The sequence below is a fragment of the Phoca vitulina genome, unplaced genomic scaffold, assembly GCF_004348235.1.
Source record: "Phoca vitulina isolate PV1807 unplaced genomic scaffold, GSC_HSeal_1.0 scaffold82, whole genome shotgun sequence".
NCBI lineage: Eukaryota > Metazoa > Chordata > Mammalia > Carnivora > Phocidae > Phoca > Phoca vitulina.
In genome coordinates this window covers 4896327-4914363 of record NW_022589785.1, presented here as the reverse complement: position 1 = coordinate 4914363, position 18037 = coordinate 4896327, and the positions used below count along the sequence as shown (strand labels likewise).

The window sequence follows — 18037 nt, the reverse complement described above, 5'->3', positions numbered from 1 at the left end:
CAGAGCCTGAGACCTCTGCTCTCAGGGGATTTTGGCAATGTCGTTGAACACGACTGGATAATTTGTTACATGCTCCTCAGGTGTCCTTAAGAAAATGACACCCAGGTTGCTTGTACTTCACAGAGGCCATTCCTTCTCATCCATCACAAAAAAGCCCCCCGCCCCCCGGACCCACTGCAGCTGCCCCGCCCCAGCCCCCTACCGGCATGGGGATCTTGGAGAGCTCCCGGCCGATGCAGTTCTTCATGATGCTCCAGAGATTAAGGCTGTAGTTGGGTTTGTCAGGGATGCGGACACGCCTCTTGACTTTGGGGGGGCCCTTGGGCACAAGCGAGGCACCATCTAGCACCTGCCAGAGAGAACGTGCCTGTGAGCGGAGGCCAGGGTGCCCCTTCAGCCCCCCAGCCCTGGCCCTCACCTCTACCCAGCGCAGTCCGAGCACCGAGCTGGCCACTGGCATGGCGCTGGCACGGGGGCAGTCTGGCTGATGGGTCAGACCAGGATGAAGGCAGCCAGGGCACTGAGCCCACCCCAGGAGTCTGGAGCCCAAAGTGCCAGCCTGCCTTCCAGCCACCCTTGGGGTCTTCCCTCTCACTTACATTATCTGATGAGGTCCAGTCCACTGAGCCTGTGGTCCCACCCTCCGCTTTTCTGCAAGAAACACAAAAGGGGAGGTAAGTTATTTACAAATCCTCAGGCCTCCTGGGGACTTGGCCACCTTCTATCCAAACCCCTCAGTGGGGTGCAAGGGGCAGCCTACCCCAAAGCTGCTTCTCCAATGGGACATCTCCAGTTTGGGACATTCAGCTGGGCTCAGGGGCCCAGGACAGTGATTTGGAGGGGCTTCCACCCATTGATGCCCCGTAGGAGCAGCCACTCGAGCAAAGTCACCTGAGGTCCCTGCATACAGCCCCCTCCTGGGACTGGCAGACCCAGGACCCGGATGAAGCTGGGAGTGGCCATTTCCTCTGGCAGAGCCTCCTAGGGCCCCGTGGGCCCCCTCCATCACAGACAGACCCCACTGTGTCCTCACTGTCTGCTGGTCTGACTCTTGCACTAGACTGGGGTTCCAGAAGGGCAGGAAGTGGGTCAGATGCATGCCTGTGCCTGTGAATACTTGTGGTGAGATGGTTGGCTAGAGCAGCAGGGGGCGGTATGGCTGAGGGGCCCAAGCTCTGAGGGATCCCCAAGGACAGGTGACCTGGGCCAGCTGGGGTGAGGGACAGGCACTTGGCAGTCAGGGCCTCAGGGAATGGGAAGGATTCACTGGGTCACTGCGGACAAGGTACCGCCTGCAGTCCGGGGGAGCTACACTACCAGGGAAGGTGGTAGTGTGGGCCTTGGGGCTGTGTCAGGAGCCTAGGGAGCCAATGAGGAGTGTTGAGCACGGGGGTCACCTGCTTGCCGGTCGGGTGGCAGCAGAGAGGCCTGGGGCTGGTGGCTGAGGTGTGGAAGGTGGCTGGGGTGGGGGTACGAAGGAGGAGGCGGAGCCCAGGCCCCTGGGGACTCCAGATATGGGAGGGGTGGGCGGGGAGCCGGAGGGGTCCGCAAAGGTGACGCTGCTGGGTGAAAGTGAAAGGAAATTCAGAACAGCCAAGCCAAGCTCATTTTGAGAGCAATATAAGCAAATCTTAAAATATTATTGGGAAATGAACCACAATTGAGTTGGAAATAACAGTTGATAGGACTAGAAACTCCCTGAAGGGTTAGAGAGATCCCAAAGGCCCCTGCCCTGGGAGAAACTAGGACATGGGGGTGGTGACCCATGTCGGTCCACAGAGGCAAAAAAGGAGCAGCCAGGGGTTTTGCCGGCCTCCCCCTCCCCGGACTGGGCTTCAGGAAGGCAGCACGGGGCGTGGCGGGCAGCAGATCAGATGCAGGGAGTAAGGCCGCTGGGAAGCCTGCAGTCCCTCATCCGTGGGGGAGCATGGGAGGCTCTGTGACTCTGTGAAGGTGGCAGAGGGCAGCACAGGCTGTGGTCACTTAGGTCGCTGTCCCCAGGACTTGGAGCGGTAGCTCCTCCCCAGGCCACAGCAGAGGGGTGTCCCCTAATGCTGCCATACTCACGACCCTTCTATCGATAGAATATTGAAGCAATGTGATGAGAATAAAAGATCCTAATGAGGCAACTCCTAATTATAGCAAATCGTCGTTCAAGCCCCAGGGTGCTGCCCTCTGACCCAGCCTCGCGTCCCCCCCCCCCCCGCCCCCCGCCCCAGCTCCTGCTCGTCCCTGACGCAAGTCCTGTACCACCCGGGGGCGCTTCCCGAGGACCTGGACTCCGAAAACGATGTCCTGGTTACCGCTGTGTTCTAGTGCGTATTTAGAAACATCCAGAAAGAGGACGCTTTTATGAAAAAATGAAACAAAGCCTTGGAAATAGAAAATAAAAGGGACTTCCTGCATCTCCTGTCTGTTCTGGAACACTGGCACGGTGGAAGGAGTGGGTGGGACTGCACCGAGCTCCAGGCAAGAAAAAGCAGAGCCCGCTTCCAGGCCCCAGCCCTCGTGTGGCAGCCCCAACCCCCACCCCCTCCGGCTGGAACTGGATCCAGCCGAGGCCCCATTCTCCACCTCCATTTAAAATGAAACCCTGATTCAAACTTTATGTGGGCATTTTGGGTCTAAGGAAGAACAGAAGAAATCTAATCAAAATATACCGTGAAGCAAGACTTGGGAGAAAACCCGAAGCACAAAGAACAGGGGGAGCTTAGGAAGAACAAGGCGAGAAGGGCTAACCCTGGGAGAGGACGCACCTGTCCTCCTTGGCCTCAGTGATCACAGTGATGAAGGATGTAGAGTCTTCCATGGCGTCGAAGTACTCGGTATCTTCATCTTCCTCACTGTCCTCTCCTTTGGGAGTTAAGAGGCTTCCTGCAGATATGTGAGAAACCGCGGCCTGTTTGCAACACTGAAAACTCACTCACCTGCCTGAGGAAGTCCAGAGCCCAAAGGGTGCCCCCCACTTCGGACCCTGCCCCCTGCCTCCACCGGCCCCTGGTTCCCTCCCCACTCCGCTCACCTGGCCCGCATTAACCTGGCTGCGGCTCTGCCCTCGCTCCCCTTCCTGGAATGAGCTTCCCGCTCAGTGCTCTGGCTCAGAGGCCTGCCTCCTTCTGGAAGCCTCCCTGATCTCTCAGCATGCTGGTCAGTCTGTCTGGGGCCTAGCTGCCCTTTCTGACCGACCTGTCACTCCCAGCCCAAGGCGAGGTGGGCCGCCACCTGGCACCAGGGCAGCCCTGCCACAGAGAGACCCTTGGGCTCACTAGACTTTTCTTGTGAGAACTGGAACCTATCAAGCGTCTCCTCCTTCGGCTCAGGTGATGCTCCCAGCGTCCTGGGATCGAGCCCCACAGCGGGGAGTCTGCTTCTCCCTCTCCCCCTGCCTCTCCCCCTGCTCATGCTCTCTCTCTCTGTATCTCTTGGTCTCAAATAAATAAATATAATCCTTAAAAAAAAAAAAAAAAGAACTGGAACCAAAGTGCAGGGAGCTAATTGCCCTTCGGCGGTGGGTGTGGGAAGTACAAAGCCACAGAGGCAGGCCCAAGTGTGGGCGTGTGAAGGGCTATGTGCATGGGGGCGCTGTGTAAGAACCAGCGGGCAGAGGGAGGCGCAGACGGAGCTCGGGCTGGGCAGCCCTCACGCTCTCACCTTCGCTGAAGCTCTTGGTGGGGTTGGCGGCCCGGCCGGGGGCGCTGCGGAAGGCCCGTTCGAGGCTGTTGTGCTGCCGGGCTAGCTGCTCTATGGTCTCCTCCAGGTGGATGCGCTGCTCCTGCTCATACTGCAGGGCGCGCTGCCATTTCCGGCTGTGTGTCTCCGCTAGTTCCAAGAAGTCTCTGCAGGCCTGGGGGCGGAGGCACGGAGTGGCCGGTGGGCACGGGGCCTGGGGGAGGGGCCTGTCTGCCCCCCACCACACACCCCACCTGCCAGTCAGTGAGGAAGGCCCTGGGGTGCTCAGAAACACCTTTGCTGCCCCCTTTGGCTTCTGTGGGGACACGGGGACCCTTGCTTTCTCCGAGCCAGCCCCGGGACGGGTGTGTGCCCTGGCCGGCATCCCCCAGTCAGGATGCCATCCGAGAGCACCAAACCCGGCCTGTGGCCGGCGGATGCTGGGTTTTCAGACGGCTGGGGCCCGAGTTCAGCTGCCGCCTCCCCACTGTGCGCCGGACCCGGGGTTTGTCATGACCTCTGTCCCCACGAGAACCCGAGGCATACGCGGGGCTCAGGCCAGTCCCTGCCCTTGGCAGGGAAGGAAGGAAGGCCACATTCTGCTATACTTCCTGGCTTAGAGACGTAAAGGGTCTTGTCTGGCACAGGAACTGAGACTGGGCCTTCCCACAAGATTACCTCAAAGTCTGTATCACATAACTCTGCTTTTAAAGTAAGGTTCCCCCTTCAAACTTGGGGCCTACTCTGACATCCAGATTCTTGCCAGCTTCCCCGGGCTGTAGGTGGTTCCACCACACTCTAATGAAGCAGGGGCTGGTCGTTCTGCCCCTGTCATCCTCTTGGGCAGGAGGGCCCGGGCTCAGCTGTCCCTGGAGGGCAGGGAGGGCCAAGCCGGGGACCTCGGGGTTTGCCCCTTCTGGACTCCTTTAACACAGTAGGAAGCGACACATTTCCTCAGCGGTGGTCTCCGGCCGCCCCTCCCCCGCACTCCCTTCCCACACACATCACACTGTCTGACCCCGACAGAGTCGAGCTTTGCTGGAGGGAGACAGGCACACAGCCCCTCATCTGTGACACAGGGACAATGCAGCACTATCCTGAGGGCTGTCAGGAGGAACCAGGGAGGTGATGTGGAGTGCTGGGCCAAGCAGTCTTCCACAGACACTCCGTCGGGGGCACCAGGGGCATGGGCAGCCCCCCCGCCCCGCTAACCCCGCTGCTCAGACTTCTCCCATGTCTCCCCCCAGGGAAGGCTCCCGAGCGTCTCAGCCAGGTCCCCTGAGGCACCCACCCACCCCACCCCACAGTCTCGTGTCTACAGATCAGCTTCTCTGCTCACTGTGCCTGTTTCTCTTCGTCCCACGGAACCCCCAAACACAACAGCTGCTCCGAGCATTCGCTGGATGAGGGAGCACCCTGCTGAGGGGTGGCTGTCGGGGCCTCGCAGGCCCCGGCAGGCATCTCTCTGCTCAAGCCTTCCCCCCTCGTGCCTTCCCTCCTCTTGTCTCACCTCCCAGCCCCCCGTGCGGAGCGGGCGGGGCAAGGCTTCCTCCCCGACACCCCCTCACTCACACATACCATCCCAAAGATGTGATGGGGACCCAAGGAAACCAGCAAAGTAGAGTAAAAAAGGCTTGTTATCAGGAGTGGGAAGGCCTGGGTTCCTGCACAAGCCACTCTGCCCCTCTGAGCCCATGTCCTGTGAGACAGAACGGTCCTATCTGACCGAGCCTGCGCTCCCAAGTTCCCTGTCCACCCCGGCCCGGCAAAATCCTCAAGGTAGGAGGAGTGGGATCATCCCCAATTGACATATGAGGAAACTGAGGCTCAGTCTCCAGCAGCTCCCCTGCAAGGCTCTGGGGAGGAGGTGTATTCACTCCACCTCAGATTCAGGAGCTTCCCCACTCTCCCCGAAAGGTCCCTGCCTGGCCACACCTAAGCCACTGTAACCAGCTTCTCCAGGAGGGGCAGGGATTTATACTGGCAGGTGACCCGGCCCAGGTTGGGGTGGGAGTAGAGAAATCTCCTTATGCGTTTACCAGGCTCTGGAGACAAGAGAGGCTGCACCACAAGAGCAAAGGGGAAAAGATGAATCAGGCTCCCTCTCTCCCAGTCTTGAGGTTCTGAGGTGCTCGAGCTCTTAGCTGCCTTAGAAACGACCATTTTCTCTTCCAAGGGAAAATGGAATGTTCGTCGTATTTCGAGGAATAGCTGACAGCCTCTCATAGACCTGGCCTCAAATCCTCTCCAGCCTCATCTCCTGGGGCCCCATCATCCCCATGTCAGTCGCGTGTGGCCGCCAGGCACGTGTCACCCTCGCCTCTGTCCCAAACACACCTGCTTATTCTGACGCCAGCCCCACCTCCCGCACGCCACACACCTCCGTGGCCAGAGCCGTCCGGGGCATTCTTGCAAGCATGGAGGTCGCTGTTTTAATGGAGGCTCAGGGAGGCCGAGGCACTTGCCCAAGGCCACAAGGCAGTGTGTGTAGGGCCGGAGTCAAAGTCCCCGTGGACCCCACCTGCAGTCTCCCAGGGCCCGGAACCAGCCCTGCCACCACTCTGCACAGCTGGGTTTCACGGCCTGGGGGCCCCTTGAGGGATTCTGTGGCCTTCCTGGAGGGGGAGCTGGGCTCCAGGAGATGCTCGCTAGTAAGGATGTCAGGGAATAACCCTGTTCAAGCACCAGGACTCAGCCATGCCCCCGCGGCACCTGCTCCCAGCACCCATCCTTGCGGCTGAGGACACTGCCCACTGCCCCGGCGGCCAGGCCTGCTGGCTGACGGCCTGGCTGGCTGTGACCTCCACCTTGCTGCCACCGCAGGCCCAAGGGTGTGGAGCAGCAGGGGACAGGAAGCCAAATCCCCAGGACAGCTGGGGCCTCACGTAGCCGGGCTGGGTACATGAAGGTCATAGAGTGTCACAGTCCCCTAAAGACAAGGGCAGGGCAGAGGGTGCCACACGCCGATAGAGAGGGGCTCCTGTGGCTGGACCAAGGGCTTTGCCACTGCTCCTAGACGAGGGGTCATCTGCAGCAGAGGAAGCAGCCCGGTCACCGTATGGGCTGCGGAGAGCTCATCCACCCCTCCCACCCCGCTGCGCCTACCTGGTGTCCATCCTCAACTCTCAGGGTCTCCTCCGCCGCGGCTGGCCTTCTCTAGGCCCCATCCCAGCCACGCCACAGAGAGAGGCAGGCGCTGGTCCGGCCCCGCTGCCCCGGAACGCTGAGCTAGGCTGTGCAATGTGTGTTCACTAAGCTGGATTAGGCCGGGGGCCCGCCGGGGGGCCGGCTGGGGGCAGCTTCCAGGGGCCCAGGGAGGGGCCTGGCTGACCCACACCCTGAACATGGTCACATTTCCCCTGAGGCTCTGCCACAATTCTCAGAGAGCTCGTGCCCAGCCCTGAGCAAGAGCAGTTTCCTAAGCCACCCCGAAGTCCCCTACCCACACTAGCTCCTAAACGATGCAAGGGACCAGGAATGGGCAGAACAAGGAGCCCAGCCTCTGGGCCCCTCATGGGCACTGCCTGCTGCCTACCCTGGGCCAGGCCTAGAGCCTCCTGGGCCTTGGTGTCCTCATGGGAAGAACAGAGAGCCGAACCCCGGGACTCCTGCAGAGCCCCTGATTCTGTGACCCATTGAGTGATCGCCCTCTGGGTGGGAACAAGTTTCCAGTTTCCCAGCCCTGTCCCTTCCTCCCACTCCCACGGCTGTTGAGAGGATCCCTGAGATGAAGAGGTGTGGGGTCCTGTGGGCAGTGTGGGGGGTGGGGAGCCCGCCAAGCTGCCGCAAAGCAGAGTGAGAACCCAAAAGCCCAGTACAGAAAAGACAGCCTCCCCCCTCCCCCTGTACTGGGGCTGGCTCTGCTCAGCAACAGGCTGGGGGGCTGGTAGGCCCTGGCTGCCCCCCAGGGGCTCTCCCTTCTCAGAAGCCCCACCTGGTGAAGGGGGCTGTGAGGCCTGCTCACGCAAGCCGTGTGAGCTCCAAAGGGAGACGCTGCTGGTCATCCTGACAGAGGCCCCGTGGGACGGACAGAATGTCTCCAAACTGGAAACCTTTGCCCGCTTGTGCCCAGGAGGAAGGAGGACAAACTCTAATCGCTTTTGTTGTTCCTAATCCTAATCCGGACAACCTTGCCGTTCCCCAAATATGGGCGGGTGAGTAGGGCGTGGGGTCAGCCAGCCTGGATCCTATGCCCGTCCTGTGTGTGACCCAGGAAGCCTCTCAAGCTCTCGGGAGGGTCTGCAGAGCCGACCCTGCTGAGGCCTGGCCTTCAGGGACTACTGGGAAGCATCATCTCCTGTGTTGTCACTGCCCTCCAAGCCGGGGGCGTGAGGAAAGTGCCAGAGGACTGTGGGACGTTGGGGTGGGTGGTCCTTGGACTCATGGAGGAGGCAGGGAGATGGGCCAAATGCTCAGAGGTTCCAGGCTGGGCGAGTGCCTTGGGCTGACAGGGCCAGCTGGGCGACTGGCTCTGTCTCTCGCCACCAGCACACCGCAAGTTCTGGTAACCATGGATGCAGGGAGGGTGGGAGAAAGGGCTGTGTTTCCACCTGCAGCCAGACGAACTCGCTAGATGTCTGACTGCCATGTGTCTGGACTGCAGGGACCCTCAGGCTTTAGGGCTCCCAGGTGGATGGGTAGCTGGACCCTTCGGCTCTCAATGTCGCGGGGGCTGCCCATGCACCATCGACTTCCCCTGCACCGGTCTTCACGTGGCCAGCAGGACTGTGGACCTGCCTCTCACTGGCCTTTTATCATAAAAGGAGCAAATAGGACAAAGTCGTGCAGAGTCCTGGTTTCCCTGAGCCGCTGTGCCTGGCCGGAAGCTCACACCCGGGGACACACTGGGGTCAACAGGGTCCTTCCTTCTCCCCCTCACCGAGGAGCAGCAGGCCGCCCTCAGTTCGCGCCTCCCAGAGGCAGGAAGGGGCAGTGCTGAGATTCAGGCCCGGCCTGCAAGGCTCAGAGGCCGCCACAGCAGGAGATGCACAGCCATCTCAGGCCTCCGAGACCAAGAGTGGGGACCCCCGGAGCCACGACAGCAGCGCTGGGCTAACCTGGGGGTTGGGGGGGGGGGAGAGTTCCTCTGGGTCAGGCCCAGCCAAACTGCCATGCTGCGTCTTCAGCACCGTCCTGGCCCCTAGAGGCCGAGCAGCTCCCAGGCCAGGCCGGGCCAGCCACCCCTCCTCACACGGCACCCAGAACAGACCCGGCGCCCACGGGGGCCGGCCCTTCCCAAACACGGAGGGGACGGTCATGGCTTCTCCCTGATGTGACTCACTGGTGGCGCTGGAGAGGCAGCTTTTCACTTCACTTCAAACTTTAAAATAGCCCTTTCCATGTTCAAAATAGTTTACCCCTTGCGCACAGGAACCAGCACCATCTGGCCGCCAGTTTGCCAACTGATTTTAAACAGTTATGGAATCTATTTTTATTCATCTCCCCAGGCCCCAAATGAGCAAACTGTCAAGAGCAGAACAGTGGTCAGCTGGCCGGGAACCTGCCCACGGGCCCCAGAAGGACCAGGGAGGGCGGCTCCAGGGCCCCTCACCCCTGCTCTGCTTGGGTGGGCACAAGAACCCCTTCGTGATCTCCAAATGGGGCCGAGAGAAGCCTCAGAGTATTTCCAGCAGTAAACAGCTCCAGTCTGGGGCTTTATTTCTATGATGCCCCAAACCTGAGGCCTTGGCCTAGCGCTTCGTCGATATCCGCACACATCTCCCAGCTGGCCCTACTTGCCCCCACCCTGTCCACGCCGGCCTGCACTTTTCTCTTCCAGCTCCCTTCAGGCGGATCCGGAGCCAACCCCCGGCCAGACTGGCTCTGCTGGTGCCTCTCCCCACAGCGTCCCTGCCGTCAGAATCCGCACCCCCATCCTGCCCAAACAGCTCTCCCGCAGGCCCCAAAAGGTGTCTCCCGCAAGCTGCTACCTTCCTGGGTAAACTGAGAGCCCCAGAGTGCGCTGTCTGTCCCATCAGGCCCTTGGAAGTAGGCCTGGCGGGCATCCGCCCCCTGTCGGCCGGTGCCACTTCCTGCCCCCGCTGGGCACCTTGACCGTCTTCATTTCCGGTGGGGCTCACCCACTGCCCAGCTCTGCTCACTCACTGGCTGCACAAAACCCGTTTCTGGGAAAGGCCCTCCCGCATCCTACCCGAATCTGTGGGACTGACCGCTGGGCCCCTGTCCAGCACTGTGAGGGCTGAGGTGGGGATCAGACAGCAAGGGCCCCCCATTCCACTAGTAGCTCATGCCCGCGCCTTGCAGTCCCCCTGATAGCCCAGATCTCTCCCTGCACAGCCACTCTGCGGGCCCTGTTCTCAACACACCGAGCAGCCGGGCTAGCCGTGCCAGCCCCTTCCCGCAGTCCAAGCCACCAGCCCTCCATAGGCGACAAGGGGCTCCCAGTGCCTGCCCGCAGGCCCCAGTGCCTCATCTGTAGTCCGCGCTCCAAGCAGGGGGGGGGCTCTTGCTAAAACGTGGGTCGGACCTCTGTCCTTGGCTGCAGGAGCCTCATCCAGAGTGGAAAGCACGGTGTTCTCCGTGAGTGTAAGCACCCAAAGTGTCCTGTGAGCGCTCTGGCCCCCCAGGCCTCCCCTCCATGCCTGCCACCGCTCACCCCGGCCTCCCGCTGCTCCAGGCCTGCCTGAGAACCTAGGGCTGGCTCTTCGCCCCACCTCCCTCCAGGTCCCCCCCTCCCCTCCAGCCCGTGTGTCCCCGGGGCCTCCCGCCCCACCCCACGAGCCTGCTCTGTTCCCTCTGAAGGTCTTTTGGCCGCGAGCATGCCTCATCATCTGTGTGGTTACATTTCCCCGAGGGGACCCAGGTTCCAGAGGTTGGGCTTTGTTCGCCGTGTGCCCGGGGCTAGACCAGGGAGGGATCACGGAGGGCCTCCCCCACCACCCTGCTGCAAAGCGCTCAGTGCGCGTAAGCCAGGCTGGCCTGAGCTCACGGCGCCTAAGGGCCCTGGGGCGGCCCTGTGGCTGGAGGGGCTGAGTCCTGGGCCCCAACACGAGTCACCAACTCTGAGGAGCCTCTCACAGCTCAAGGGCGGGGGCTGTGTCAGGAGCAACCTACCTTGTTTGGGGGCAGTCCCCCCACCGCTGCGGGGGCCTGGAGGAGCGGCTGGTGGGGAGCAAGCCAGAGGCTGCCAGCCCGCTGAGGGGCTCGGCGCTGGAGGGACATGACGCCAGCCCTGCGGGGTAGGCTCGCCCCCAGAATGTCCGCGGCGATACTGAGGGTTTCTTCTGCCGGGGGCAGGGGCCGTGAGGCCGGAACACAGGGTTCACGGGCAACCCGTGGGAAGCCCGGGTCACCCAGGAAAGCGCAGGTGTGCTGGACCTGATGACGGGTGATGCCCCTCAGCCCTTCTGCACAGACCCCCCCAGCCAGCAATGCGGGAGGCCCAGGGCCCGGTGGCTGTGACCCCAAGTGCTCATCTAACAGCCAGCCTGCCCCCCCGCCCAGGCAAAATGACTGCTCTGGGCCTCAGGGTGGCACCTGACTGATACAAACGATGCTGATGACAAGGAAGGCACGACGACGCCAACCTCAGGTGGCCCTTGTGAGGTATCGGGGAGAAGCTGGGCGGACTGCTGTTTTATCCCACTGCCTTCCCTGAGGTCTGTCCTTCACACCAGGGCACTCTGCTTTACCCCAAAGATAAACGTACAGGAAAAGAGAACGAAACTGGAATTTATTCTTTTCCTTTATGGAAACGAATACCCAAAGCCTGAGCTGGGACTACGTATTAATTCAATCACGCTCCACCTTACACCACGGGGACCAGCCCAACGCGACCGCACACCAGGCATGTCCTGGGTCCCAGGAAGGACGCCGGCCGCCGGCCACGCTGAGGTTCCAGGCTCTGTCTACGAACCAAAGTTGTTTCACCGGGCTGTGAGGTCCCTCCTCAGCGGTGGGCTAGTTCAGTTACCCAAACAGGAATCGACGCAGGGGACCACAATGCAGTCTTTGATCAGACTCGCGAAATCCGCCGCCGGGGAGCTCTGCCGCTCGTGATGCCACCCCGGCCCTGTGTTTCCCCCACCTGCTCGCTCTCACTTGTTGGCCGAGGCCCCTGATGCTGGGCACTGGGCTGCACATGGAAGCTTCAGGGCTGCCTTGCAGGCTGCCCAGGCCAGCGGGGGGATGGGCAAGATGCTGCAGCAGAAAAGCCCCTCAGATGCCGAGGCCCCGTGGACAGATGTCACTGTTCACACCTTCTCTCCCTGCCTGCGAGTGACTCTCCCCACCGGTATAGGCTCCACTCCATGGCCACTACCTCTGCCCTCTGCAGGCCCTGCCCTGGCTCCCAGGGTGTCCAGCTAGCCCCCCCAAGGGTCACTCTCTTGGTGGGCTGTGGTCATCTGGGCTTGAGCCCCGCTCCCGGCCGACTGGGAACCTCCCCAGTCCCTCCCCAGGCCCTCTACATACCTGGCCTGCAAAAGTGGGCCTGTGAGTTGCTGTCCCTGCTGCCCCCACGTGTGACAGAGCGTCACTAGGCAGGTCCTCTGGATCGTGAGCTCCAGGAGCAGAGCCGAGTCCCTGCCTGGCACAAGCCCTTCCCAGTGAGAAGTCGCTCAGGTCTGGGCTCAATTCCCAACTGGCAGGACTTTCCTAACTGCAGGAGCCACGTGGACACGGCTTCATCAACCACAACCACAAGCGGAGGGCAGGAGGCCGGGGCTCAGTACAGCCCTCCTGCGAAAAACCCAATTATGACTTAATTTCATAAATCACGCTTCCTATTTCTCCGTGGCCAGGCTGGGTCATTTCTCTGCAAGACAGAGTGACGAGTGGTGTGGGGCAGTGACAAGTGGCTCTGGCCGAGGGCTGCGTGCTGGACCCACTTTCTCACTGACCTTGTTCAAGTGAGGAAATGGAACAAGAATGGCTTTGTAAATGGTAACAGCAGGCAAACATGAGTCGTGGGCAACTTAGAATTTTCTTTTCTGAGACATGACACCCGTTTTGGTTCCAACATCACATATTAGGCACTCCCACTGGGCTACTACTATTGGGGACACAGGTGAGTTAAAATCCGAGTCTCACTTTGGGGGCACAAAGCCTGGGGGGCAGATGACAAAGTAACAGGGGAAAGTGCACAGTGGGCTCAGCGAGGCCCAGCAGTGCCTGTGGGTTCCAGAGGGTTCTAGCCAGAAGGAACGGCTTCTGACAAGGAGCTTGGACAACCTCCTGGCCCTGGGTGACATCCATGTGGGGTTCTAGAGGATGAAAAGGGATCCACCAGGTATCTAAAGGGTGGAGAAAGTTCTAGAAGGTACAGCACAGGCAAAGACACAAAGAGGTGGAACACTGTGGCACTGTTCAGCATTCCTGATCCAGACACTTCCTCTGAGCATCCTGTTCCCTCCAACACTTACAGAAGGGAAGGGGCCGTGCTCGACTCGAGGTGAGTTTCACCGCATCGGCCTCCTGGGGGCAGTGGCACAGGAATGGGCTGCATCACTAACCATGGTTCCTGGGGTCTTAGGAATTGTCCAGAGAGCCCCCTCCCTGTCCTGCTGGGAGCTAGGGATCCACAGGCTTGTGAAGGTCCCCAAAATACCCTTTCCCAAATTTGAAGGAGATTCGATTGTCCCTCTGACTTTTCTCCTGAAGGATGAACAGCCCCAGATTTTTGGCCATCTTGGGTAAAAGTGAAGGCGACGCAGCTGATCCCTCTCTGTGTGGGAAGGGTGCTGCTTGCCCAGGGCCCTCTAAAGGATGCATTTCCCTGTAGGCTTTGGCCAGCCATCCCTCATTTTCTGCTCCACTTATATGACTCAGGCTCAATCAGAGCCCACGAGGTGGAAAACCACAGCCATTCACAATTCACAGGAGGGGGGGGCCTGCCCTAAAGTGGGAGTGGGAATAGATTCCCCAAACTCGGGCATGGGGGATGCTGGAAGCTTCCCTAGAGAGGGTGTGTATCATTAAGGCCAGGGGTGGGGGGCGGGTGGAGTTGCAAAGGGATCTCAGCAGTGGGAAGAAATAGGTTCCTCCTCTCACAGCAAGAACTGGAGTGACCTGGGGGATCATGGTTTGTGCCTTCTGGGGACAGCGGGGGTGGCTTCCACCCATCCTGAGCCCCCAGTTTCCCAGGAAGGGCCCTGGTGTGGCTGCAGCCTAAAGGTAAGAGACATACCAGGGACTCAGGTTCCTGACACTGGGGGCTTTGCCCTGGTGGATACAAGGCCACCCAGTCCGTGTGCTGACTGCAGAGGGGAGGGGGTCTTTGCCCCCCTTGGGGGTCTCATCCTCACCGCGTCTGAGAGTGTAGGGGCCAGCACTCCCCCACTGAGCCACACAGACCTGGCCTTGCATCTTGGCTCAGATATCTACCAGCTGAGTGACCCTGGGCAGCTCAGGTGACTTCTCTGAGCCTGTTTCCACTTTGCACTAACAATACCTAATGGTATTAATGAGGTTGTAGCAAGGGGTGAGTGGTCTTGGGTGTGAATATGCATGGCTTCCTTAGTTACAGATCCCTGGTCCAACCCCTTCCTTGTAACAGGGGTGGAGGCCAAGGCCTGGCCAGGGGTGGGGATGCTTTGTCCGGGGGGCTTCTGCACACAGTGGGAGTTGAGACATTTGGTGTGTGACAACCGCGTACATGAACTACCATCCAGAACTGACTCGGTTCCTGCCAGGCGAGGAGCGGCATCAGGAAGGGTCCCCAGGATAAACGCGAGGCCTCCGCCCCAGTCCGGGCTCTGAGCACAGCCTGCCGGGGCCAGCCCCTCACTTGTGGGTGCGCCCCGCCCCCCCACCCAGTGGAGGTAGGTGGCAGGGGCCCTCTCATCAGGTTCAGGCCAGCAGGGTGGCGGAGCCCAGCCCAGGGTGCAGCTCCCCGGCACTTGGGTCGACTTTCCGGGTGCTGGAACCGCACACAGGCTTTTGTAACCCACCCCAGGGGCTTGCTTCCCATCAAACAATTCATTATGCACTTAGATGGTACACGGTTTTTATGGCTTCCTAACACAGAGGAGCCTCTGATGCCCGATAAAAGATTTCTGCTAAAAACACCAGCTGAGAAGCTCATTATCTGGGAAAAGCCGAAACTGCTTACTTAAGACAAAGCAGCTTCGGTGTCGGCGGGGGGTGGGGAGGGGCAGTGCCAGGGAAGCAGGGAAGCCGCGGGCAGGTGATGGCTTCCAGGCCGGGTGGAGAAACACAAGTGCGCCATTCTGTCATCAAGCGCTTCCTATCTGGGCCTGTCACCAGAAGGAGGGCAGTGACCCAGACCCCGAAAATCTGGGGGCTGTAAGGAGGCCGGCTGGCCCGAGCGAGCGGGGGAACACGGGACGACGCGAGTACAAACCAAGGACGGGACCAACTCGCAGGGCAGCCGCTCAGCGGGCACGCCCCAGATGCACCCCCAGATGCACCCGAGGGCCGTGGACAAAGGTCTGCGCTGGCTGAGCGCAGGGAGCCGAGCACCTGCGGATGGTGCGTCCCAGCAGCCTGGGAAGAGGGTGCACCTCCTCAGCCACAGGTCCCAGGGTATGGATTCCTCAGGCTTCCTCCTGCAGGGGCGGTCCAGTGGCGGGGTGGGGGTGTGTGTGGGGCGGTGGGGGTGTGCGGGTGGTCTACTCTCCCCACAGGGACTGCCCACAGTCCCAGTGAATCAGGCTTGGGGCAAGTCTCTGGTGGCCACAGTTTCACCCAGGGGTCTTGGCCCGCCGTGGGCTCCAGCCTGCACCTTCCCACCCTGTTCTCGGCCTACAGCCTAGTCCCGACTCCTGGCCCTGCTCTCGTTGGATCCCCTTGATTTGGAGGCTGGGCACCAGTACTACCCATTGTCTCTGACCAGCCTGATGGCCTGCCTGTTTCTCTGGACGTGGGCCGCCTCCTCTGAGGTGGCCTCCATTTCCCCACACCTCCCCTCTCTGGTCTCCTTGCTCCCGGTGTGCCCCTCCTGGGGCTGTCCGTGGCAGGAGGCTGCAGGAGTCAGACCTGTGTCTGCAGGGTGGAGGCCAAGAAGAGCATACACATCTGGGGAGGCGGGGGACTGAGGAAGAAGGGCCCAGAAGCACAGGTGAGCATTATATTCTCTGCCACCATGGAGAGGCCCTCCCAGCTCCCAGTCACAGCAATGTGGCTTCCAGAACTCTGTGGAATGTGGCGACCCCCAAGGCTGTGCCTTTCAGTTTACGGACTGTGGCTACTCATCTGGCTACTGTCAGGTCGGCATGACCCGTGGCAGGCTCATCTGCAAGCTCTTCTGGCTAGGGGAACCCACAAAGCCAGGCTTCCAGCTGCATACCTGCCGCTGTGCTTGCCGGGCCCTGAGCCTGCTACTTCTGGGCGGCATTCTGGGGGGAAAGAGCAGGAGCGGCTGCTGTGCACCAGCGTGGCAGCCTTGTCCCTACTGTGTGGGCAGAGCCACGTGCTCAGCTTGGGGGCCTGGCCCTCCTCGGCTGGGCCCGAGCCAGCTGCCAGCCTCCATCAGGATTGCGCGCCCCACTCCGGTTCCCACCAGACAACTGCAAAGAGGGCAGGAGGCTTTGGGAAATGACCTGAAGCCACCAAGAAATGGAGCCCTGGTTTGTCAAGCACCGGGGCCGCCACCTGCTCGGGGACCGTGGTGCCGTGACGGGGAGCCCTGTGCCAAGTGGGAGGGCACTCACATTGATCATAGCATTTGAGGTGATGCGAAAGAGGGTGGCCCGCTCATTGACGACCTTCAGCTTCTCGCTGCTCTCATGGGGGATTTTGAGGCCGTCCAGCTCGCTCAGGGAGCGCTGCAGCGCAGCGCCGTGCTTCGCGATGAGATCATTGCACGTGCTGAGATCGTCCAGCTTCAAGGAGAGGCTCTTGATGGTGCAGTGTAGCTCGCTCTTGTCAGCTGGAGAGGCAGTCTCGTCGTCGTCGTCCCCAGAGTCATCTGCAGAAGGCAAAAGAGTGGCCACGGTTATTAACTGACCAACAGAGCGCCAAGAAGCCCACGTGGCCTGGGCCCAGGAGGAAGGAGCAGGTAGAGCATCTCAAAACAGAGGGCCCTACATGGTGCCAGCTCCTGCTCCCGGTCAGCCCTCCAGGGTGGGCACGGGCCCTCGTGAGTCAGTGGGAGGGATGGAAGGGGGGGACCAGCTTGACAGACCACGCCTGGCCCGCACTTTGGAGGGGGCAGCCCTGCGGGCACCCGCCTGCGTGCGGGGCACCAGCCCCCTAAGCTGCGCCACGCAGGCCAGGGTGGACCGAGCTGGGTGGAGAGCTGGAGACTGCCACGAGGAGCAGCTCCTGTCGCAGACCAGAGACCCCGGATGAAGGCCGGCTCCTTTCCGCGCATCATGGGCCCAGCCTAAGCCGACCCGGACTTTCCTGCCGGCCTCACTCTGCCCTCTGCTCTACGACCACACCCGGCCATGCCGAACTGCCCCTGTTCCCTGCAACACCTGAGTGCTCAGGCCTGGGGCCTTTCCCACGGTGTCCTCACTGCCTGGAACCTCCTCCTACCTCCCCCACCTCCTCAGAGGCCTCACCCCTACCCAGCCCCAGCCCGATGCCCCTGATCTTCAAAGCCTGCCTGAAGACCCCCAGGCCAAAGTCATCCTCCCCGCCCCTGGCCATCCTCCTGCAGGTCCCCACCCACCTCCCCGGCACGAGCAAGGCTGCTCTCATTTGTCCAGACACGGGCTGTGGCATCTCCATGGCCTCGTCAGGGTAGGGACGATACCATGCCCCAGGGACAGACGGGCAGCTGAGGTCACGCCCCAGGCCACCCGGCTAGTCTGTCTGCCTCCGCAGCTGCCCTCTTCACGCCAGGCCGGCCGCTGGGGCCTCTGTGAGCGGGCCAGGCGGGCGCCCTGTCTCCTCCTGGCCCATCCCGCTCACCTCTCACACAGTCGCCCGGGCGCCCTTGGGGTGGCCCTTCCTGGGAGTCCGGGGTGCCTTGGAGCCCAGCCCTCTGCCAGCCCTGCCTGTGTTGAGAGGGTCGCAGGGTAGTGGGGACCTCGGAGGGGGGGGACCACCGCGGGTGGGGTAGGTGGGCAGCCGGCCCGGGCTCTGCTGCTGCTAAAGCACCGGGCTCGCGACCGTAAAGACCTGCCACCAGCACGCGTGCCCGAGCCTGTAAGCGCCAGGGGTTTCTGAGAGGTCTTGTTTCAGAAATCATCAGTTTACAAAACTTTTTTCTTCTTTTTCTTCTTCTTCTTCTTTTTTTTTTTTTTTTGTGAAGGAAATCTGTAACCCAAGATACAAGATTTTTTAAAGAGGCACATGCTGTGAGGGAACAGATTTCTTACCACGGCAGACAGGGTGCGTGGGGGTGGCCATGGCTGAGTGGCCACTCTGAGCGTGTCCTCAGCTGGTGGCGGCGCCAGGACCGCCAGCGGCGTGGGGCCTGGGTGGGCTGGAGGCTGGG

The 18037-nt window shown here is 61.1% G+C and overlaps 1 protein-coding gene across 9 annotated transcripts in view; it reads right to left on the bottom strand.

Annotated features, from left to right (window-relative positions):
• The window catches only part of OSBP2 (oxysterol binding protein 2), a 165066-nt gene that overhangs the window by 14473 nt on the left and 132556 nt on the right, over positions 1-18037 (bottom strand). For all 9 annotated transcript variants that reach the window (XM_032395134.1, XM_032395131.1, XM_032395132.1 and 6 more), the window contains 5 exons: positions 16302-16558; positions 3652-3844; positions 2757-2874; positions 600-651; positions 203-349 (listed from right to left, as the gene is read on the bottom strand). In XM_032395134.1, coding sequence (XP_032251025.1) covers positions 203-349; positions 600-651; positions 2757-2874; positions 3652-3844; positions 16302-16558 — 767 coding nt within the window. The remainder of the gene's footprint in view (positions 1-202; positions 350-599; positions 652-2756; positions 2875-3651; positions 3845-16301; positions 16559-18037) is intronic.